This window comes from Cyprinodon variegatus, unplaced genomic scaffold (genome assembly GCF_000732505.1).
Source record: "Cyprinodon variegatus isolate N-32 unplaced genomic scaffold, C_variegatus-1.0 Scaffold2568, whole genome shotgun sequence".
Taxonomy (NCBI): Eukaryota; Metazoa; Chordata; class Actinopteri; order Cyprinodontiformes; family Cyprinodontidae; genus Cyprinodon; species Cyprinodon variegatus.
Genome location: NW_015153021.1, coordinates 10,100 through 17,897, shown reverse-complemented (window position 1 = coordinate 17,897; position 7,798 = coordinate 10,100). Strand labels below are relative to the sequence as shown.

Below are 7,798 nucleotides of genomic sequence, written 5' to 3'. Positions count from 1 at the left end.
AAACTTTTACCAAACTTGTTTACCTTCATAAACCTCTTTCAGGACTCTTGACTGTGTCTCATTGATCTCCTTCAACCTTCTGGCTTTCTTGTCTGCAGCCTCCATCTTGGCTTCTATCTGTGCTGCTCGGTCCAGGTCCACTTCATAATGAGGATCTTCATTTCCTGCCCACATCTCTTCAATCTTCTCAATGAGCTCCTTTACCTGAGTCTTATCACTGTGGTCCTTGTTGTTCAGAACATGATATCTGTTCCCACACTTGTTCACTATCCACTGCAGACCTCCCTCACTCTCTATATGCTCCTCCACAGTCTTCACTCCTAACCAGTCACCATCGGTAAACAGAACCAGTGTGTGTTTCCAGATTTCTTCTCTAAACAGACTCATGTGATCCTGGACAGATCTCAGATATGATGCATCAATCTTGATTATCAGAGGAATAACCAGCAGCACAGCATGTGGTCCTGGAGGACAGAGATTTCCACTGTTCTCTATTTCCAGTTTGTCCATCTCACTGGTGTCCTGAAGGGTGTGGATGCAGAACCATCCAGGAGAATCCACCACTGTGAGCCGCCTTCCTTCAACCACACTGTGGCTTATTTCACTGTGTGTTGTTGTTCTTCTAACACTTTCAGTAACATCAAATGAATTTTTTCCTAGAATGATGTTTCCTGCTGAGCTCTTTCCAGCACAAGATCCACCAATCATCAATATTCTCAAATGGTTTGGAGGAACCTTTCCACCTAAATCATCAAAAAAGCAAATTATTTATTTTTAAGTTTGCAGCTCAGGTCTGTTTAGAGTAGGGTTGATAATGTGGAGAAAAAATATAACATATGTCAATGAAAACAGGTGTTAGTTTATTGGTAAGTAAGTAAATGAACTATGTAAATCATTGCATTTAGATGGTTTTAAAATGACACCTGTGTCTTAATTGTTTTACCAACAACAAAAGTAAACATGATCCCAAAGCTGATCAATAATGTGTTTTGTATGTTGAGTTCTCAGAGATGTCTGTCACGATCTTGGCTGATGCTTGGTCTGATTACTCATTTCATTCACCTGCTTTGTTTCGTCCAGTTCTCATTACCGCTTATCTGATCCCCTTGCATTAGTCTTTATTTAACAGCCTTCATACCAGTCATCAGTGCCCGATCATTTCGAGCCATTGGTGAGACTTATTCTAGCCTTATTGTGTTTGGGGGTTCAGTCATAAACTTGGCACTGATGCCTGGTCTGATTACACATTTCACACACCTGCTTTGTTCTGGCCAGTTCTTATTATCCACTTATCTGATCCATCCGCATTAGCTTCGAGTCCCAAAATTCTGATACTACTAGAACTTCCAGTGGCAAACAATTTAACGGATGATATTTTAACCAATGGAATGCAAAAGTAGTGATGATGTCATCAACTGAAATGCTTCTTATTTCCTATATAAACCCATAGTGGATATGTAGACCTTAAAACAGGTCTAATATGTATATTTTTAAAGTAGTATTATATGCTATTATTATTTAGTATAAAGACTGTTTAACTACACAGGTTCAAAGTTTGAAATTGCAATATTATTTATCAAAAGTGATTGATTACCCGCAAAACATTTCCCACACATCACCTTTTAACATTTATGACAAACATCATATGAGCGTTTTTTTGTGCAGTGTTAATGCATCTGGCACTGTTTCCTTTACCTCGCCAAAGCTAACTCTTCTGTGGCGGAGGGGTTGGTAACTTACAGCTCTCTGGAGTGTATGTGGTTGGCATGATAACATTTCTGCGTGAGACGGTGACGTTTCAAACAGCTCCTGAACAAAATTAATTAATAAATAATTAGTTAATAACCGCTACGTCCAGGAGATCTTAAAATACAGCCACAAGCCACCTTTGTATTGGAGCTTTTTCATACTACTCATAATACTTTTTAATGTACCGATCTAACACATCCATGCCAACCTGGATGTAATTATAGTAGACCACGGGCTCTGGTTTGGATTTTAGGCCGCTGAGTGTACTGGATGAGGTGTGGGCAGTGCTATCCAAACCTTGAACAAAAGTTTCACTTTTGCCTGAATGGTCACTGATACGTCTGCATTTTGCCTGGGGTGGGTGATCATCCTCGGAGTCACAGTCAGAATCTGAGCCACTTCCTACCCAGTCTTCCTCATCGGTCTCTCTGTCTCCACCCGAATCGCTATCATCAATATTTTTGGAGCATTTCTAGAGAACGCTCTAGAACTTCTGTTATATTTCTTTGGAAAGCAATTTTTCTGTATTAGCCAAAAAGTTCTAGCTAGAATGTTTGTTGCAAGGCAATGGTTCCGAGCGTCAATCAATGCAACTAATAGAGCCATCAAAATGACAGCTGTGGGAGATCGAGGTCAAATTAACCATATTAAAAAAAAAACTATGTGAAAATGAGGGAAATAGGAAACAGGAAAATGCAGTTAACATGGGCAACATATCATTAATATAAATAAAGTTCTCTCCTTTTAAAATCTCAGCACAGTCAAAATGACGACATTGGTGGGGAGTTGGATTTCCTGGGTTGGCCCCTCTTAGGTGCCTTTGGTCTTTGGGTCCCTTTAGGCATCTGAAGCTTTGGGTCCCCCCCGGCGGTCGGCTGGGTGCTATATCTCTTTGCAGGTGATGAAGTGGACTGAAAATGTTTTATCCTTATCTCCCTTTTGTCTCCTCTTTCTTTCATCTTTTCTCCTTTTTTTCTGTTTTTCCTTTCCTGATCTACTTACATTGCAGTGTCCTTAAAATCTGTAATACTCCCTGCATGAATTATAACAAAGCTATTTATCTATATTTATCTACATATCAACATAATTATTCTTATTGCCACATTCAGAGACAGATTATTTCAATCCATTGGTGAGACTTATTCTTGGATTTCTGTGTCCTGATTACCTCATCCTGAAATAATCTGCATCTCTTCCTGTTTGTGTACCGTACCTTAAAATGTGACCCAATTCCATCCTGGATTCTTCTCCATTGGCACCTCAATGAAGGGAGAGTCAATGAGAATCAACCGAGCACATCACCAACATCGGCTTAGGCTACGCCCTCTGCCTATGTTTGTCTGGTCTATTCTGATCTTCTGCCTATCCTCCAACCATCAGTGTCTGGGAATCTCTGTGCCCTGACCGCCATGCCACGTTGCCAGCTGGCTGGCTGGAACCATCCTCACCCTCTAGGTTCGGACTGAGCTTTAAGATCAAGTTAGTGACTTACACGTTCGTTATCATCCACTTCCAGAAAGAAGTGGTCACTAACCTGCTGTCTCCACCGCAAGAAGTTTCTGTCATTAGACTCTGTCTACTTGGATTCAGTTTTTAATAAATGTTATTAGAAATCTGTTGTCTGCTTTGAATACTGGATCCTTCTGTTCTGAGCTTGACGTCTGCCAAAACACTAAAATCTTTTTCCTGACAAAAAGAAAGAAAGTAGAATTACCTTCAATCTGCAGCTTCATGTTTCTTCTTTGTTTCTGAACTTCATCAAACCTTTTTGAGGCTTTTTTAACCAAATCTTTCAGTCTCTCTCTCAGAGCATTTCCATCAGATTTATCAACAGAACAGTGTCTGCCCCTGTTCTGTTCAATCATCGCCTCAATTTTCTCTAGAAGCATCTTGACTTGATCTCTATCTTCTCTGTTGCTGATGTTGAGAACATGTTTTCTGTTTCCACATTGTTGAAGGATCCACTGCAGGGCTTGACTTCTTCTGATTTTAGATTCAATGGTTTCATCACTACATGAATCGACTGCAGTGAACAGCACGATGGTGTGACTGAAAACATCTGCATGGAAAAGTTCCAGGTGTTCCTCTAGAGATATTTTGACAAGATTAGATAAATGTGAACCAACAGGAATGACCAGAAGAAAGACATGAGGTCCTGGGGGACACAGATGGACACTATTCTGGATTTCTATCTGATCCAGTTTTGGGGTTTCTTCTCTTGGATCACACCACCACCATCCTGGAGTATCAACCACTGTGAGTCGTCTGCCGAGTACTTCCTGCTGCCTCGCTTCACTCTGAGCTGTTCTTCTGCTGGTGTGAAAAACATTGTGACCCAGGATGATGTTTCCAGCTGAGCTTTTACCACTGGAAGGGTTGCTGTATCTTCCTCCTATCAACACAATCCTCAGTTCTGTAGCAGGGCGGCTCAGTGCTGTTAAGAGAGGGAAAGCTTTATTTTATCACACAGTTTACAAATATCTACTTTAATTAACCTACCAGAAAAAATACTTTGTAATCGTCCTCCCAGACCCGAGTTTTTGTCTCTGTGATCTCACGAGCCGCAACACACTTGGCCTGCCGGTACCTCTCAGCTGACTCTGGAGTCCTACTAGATAAAAAGGTCAGACAGGCTTTCTTCTTTAGCTTGATGGCATCCCTTACTTTCGGGCACCACCACCGGGTTTGGAGATTGCTGCCGCAACAGGCACCAGTGACCTTACGGCCACAGCTATGAATGGCTGCATCGACAATGGAGGAGGAGAACTTGGACAACTCTGACTCCATGTCTCCAACCGCCCTCGGGATCTGAGAGAAACTTGTCCAGAGGTGGAAGTTGAAGACCGCACTAACAGAGGTATCCACCAGATGTTCCCAACAGACACTCACAACACACTTAGGCCTGCCAAGTCTGACCAGCTTCCTCCACTGCCAGGAGATCCAGCTCACAATCAGGTGATCGGTTGAAAGCTCAGCCCCTCTCTTCACCCTAGTGTCTGAGACACGCGACCAGAGATCAGACAACACAACTATAAAGTCAATCATCGACCTCCGGCCTAGAGTGTCCTGGTGCCATGTGCATATATGGATGCCCTTTTGCTTCAACATGGTGTTCGTTATGGACAAACTGTGATTAACACATAAGTCCAATAACAGAAAACCGCTTGGGTTCAGATCGTGGAGGCTGTACCCACCGATCACCCTTGTCCAGTTGTTACTGTCATTGCCCACAAGGGTGTTGAAGTCCCCCAGTAGAACAATGGAGTCCCCAGTTGGAGCATTATCTAGTACCCTTCCCGAGCACTCCAAGAAGGCAGAGTAATCTGCACTGATGTTGGGCCCATAGGCTGAGACAGTTGTGAGAGACCTGTCCCCAGGCCGAAGGCGTAGACACAACCCTCTTGTTCACAGGGATGAACTCCAACACATGATGGCTGAGATGGGGGGCAATGATAAAGGCCACCCCAGCTCACCACCTCTCCCCAGGGGGAATGCCAGAGAAGTGAAGCGTCCAGGAGATGGGATCTGGAACCCAAGCTGTGCGTAGAGATGAGCCCGACTATATCCAGCCACTACCTCTCAACCTCCCGCACAAGCTCAGGCTCCTTCCCCACCAGCGAGGTGAGGTTCCATGTCCCTACAGCCAGAAGCTGTATGCGTGGACCGGGCCATAGAGGCAAAGGATGTTTCCTAAAACTAAAACATCGGGATCTTATGGATGTTTACTTAAATGAAAAAGGTAATATCATAAGAAAATCTAGAATAGCAGAGGGAGCAGGACCATAATTACATTGAGGACAGCAAAGTCATGTCCCATGTATTTCTTTTTATTTACATTTTGCCTAAATTGTGATATATAAAATTTAAAAAATATATTACACTGAAACTGAGTATAGGACAATGATCTAGGTCTCCCACTAAAATGTGAGGTGTTTTATATTTGAAGATCCATGAATACCGCAACTATCTAATAAAAAAAGTTAATTGAGGGTTTGGGCATATGTCCTGTGTACAATCAAAATGCACCGTTACTATAGCAACTGCCTCATACAGACTACAGATGCCTTTAGTGAGTCCGTCAGTCACAGCAGTCACTTGAAGAGGAGCATACCAAGCTACTAATGTCGAAGTGTGGTTGTAGATGACTGTGAGGAAAACATGAATTTCCTTTAGGAAATATTTTAGCTAAGTGAGCTGCTCCGACAGCAAGGGAACATCGAACTAAAGTTTATTTAACTCTGTCTGTACCAGTTGTCAATCAATTCTCAGCAGTTATATACATTTTTTTTTATATAACTAAATGCAACTGATGTGTTAGCAATGTCTTTTAACTGAAAAGGGAATCTTTATTCAGTGTTGGTTTCTCAGTATTGGATGTTGAATTTTTTTTTATATTTCTGCTGGATGGGAGCTCAACAGAATAAGTTAGCACAGAGAAAATCATGCTGGACAAGAAGTTGTGCACAGAAAAAAAAAAATAAAACATCCGGTTCATTTTTAAAACAAAACCCAAAATGATTTTCTTCTCTTGCCCTTACTTCAAGAGTCACAATAACTCAGAATGTCTCAATTTTATCGACAACTGTTGAAATGTTGTAGACTCTGATATTTATTTATTTATTTTATATTAATGTGCATATTTTATCTTGTTTATGTAATATTCATACTTCAATTTATTTATAGCTGTTTTTACTATTTCATACTTTGACGAGGGAAACTAATTTCATTTCATGTTAATGTATTGAAATGACAAACTTGAAATATGATGTTGAAATGGTGTATTGTTTTTGTTTCTATCAGTTTAGTATTTGACTCTGTTGATATTCTTCACACAGGATAGGGCGAAAAGGCTAAGTCACACCGAGCTCCTCTTTGGGCCAAGCAACAGGAGCAGCAGTGAGGAGAGAGAGATGGAGGGAGAGCAGGTACTAGAAAAGGAAGATACTGCACATTAACTGTTTGTGTTTTAAAGTCAAATGTTTATCGCATGTTACATGAAGCATTGTGTAACATAACAATAGAAATATGTTAAAAAGCTGGCTTTCCATAACAAGAGTGAACAGATAAGGCACTGGCCTGGTTGCACAGCGCAGTACAACCGGGCCAGTTGTCCCCAGCCCAGGATAGAGGGGGAGGGAGGGTGAGGTTGGATTAGCAGGCATGGAAAGCCAAAGGTGCCGCATATTTCAAAAATGTAAAACTGGAAAGATCTCTATTTGTAAATGTAAATATTTAAATGTTACTTGGGGGTGCATGCATTAAATAAATAAATATTGTTTTTTATCCTTACTGAATAAATAATTCTATATTTTTCAGTTATTTAATTAACTAATAAATATGTTTCTGTTGCTTCCAGCAAAGGTTACTTAAATATGTGAATCGCTGATATCAATTGACGGGGCCCCACTCATGAATTCTTTAGATTTTGCCCTGGGCCTAGCCAAGGCTATCACCTGGCCTGATTATCAACATAATAATGTAACATGGTCTGGGTGTCTATTTTAAACACTGAAGTAAATATGAAGCAACTCATTTTAATCATACTACACTTTCATTTTGTTACAGGTTTCTAACCACTTAGATAGATAGCTTCAAATGAAAGATGATATAAAAATCAAGTTTATAGTTTAAAATGCCTGTAATGTCTGGCAGGTAAAAATAAACAGAGAAACGCTGACTATTCAAAAGTCATAAAGATTTTGCTTTTGCCCCTTAATACTCTGAAAATTGCCAACTTTAATTAATGTAATCAAAAACATTTTCTCGGGTGAAAACGCTGAACCCACCTAGAAGTGATGGGCTTTTGACCTCAGTATGTTTTGGGCCCTGCGTAAGGCCCTGAGAGGGAGCCATTTTGTTTGACATTCAGGTTCTGTTTAAAGTCAAAGTCTCTGAATTTAACATTTTTATTCACTAAAATAAGAGTTTCCAGATTATAATCGATACAGAATAACGTTTGAGGGAAAGTTTTATAAAACGATCTCTGACCTGAGGTGGAAATATCAGCTGAAGCGGCCATTTCATCAGCTTCTCTGTCGACTTTCTGCTT

General features: G+C 40.7%; 1 protein-coding gene across 1 annotated transcript in view; it reads right to left on the bottom strand.

The window, feature by feature from the left end:
• Positions 1-7,798, bottom strand: part of LOC107080953 — a 13,942-nt gene that overhangs the window by 4,723 nt on the left and 1,421 nt on the right. The window contains exons 2-7 of the mRNA XM_015369164.1: positions 5,326-5,399; positions 4,944-5,116; positions 4,666-4,745; positions 4,308-4,557; positions 3,464-4,183; positions 24-743 (exon numbers count right to left, since the gene is read on the bottom strand). Coding sequence (XP_015224650.1) covers positions 24-743; positions 3,464-4,183; positions 4,308-4,557; positions 4,666-4,745; positions 4,944-5,116; positions 5,326-5,399 — 2,017 coding nt within the window. The remainder of the gene's footprint in view (positions 1-23; positions 744-3,463; positions 4,184-4,307; positions 4,558-4,665; positions 4,746-4,943; positions 5,117-5,325; positions 5,400-7,798) is intronic.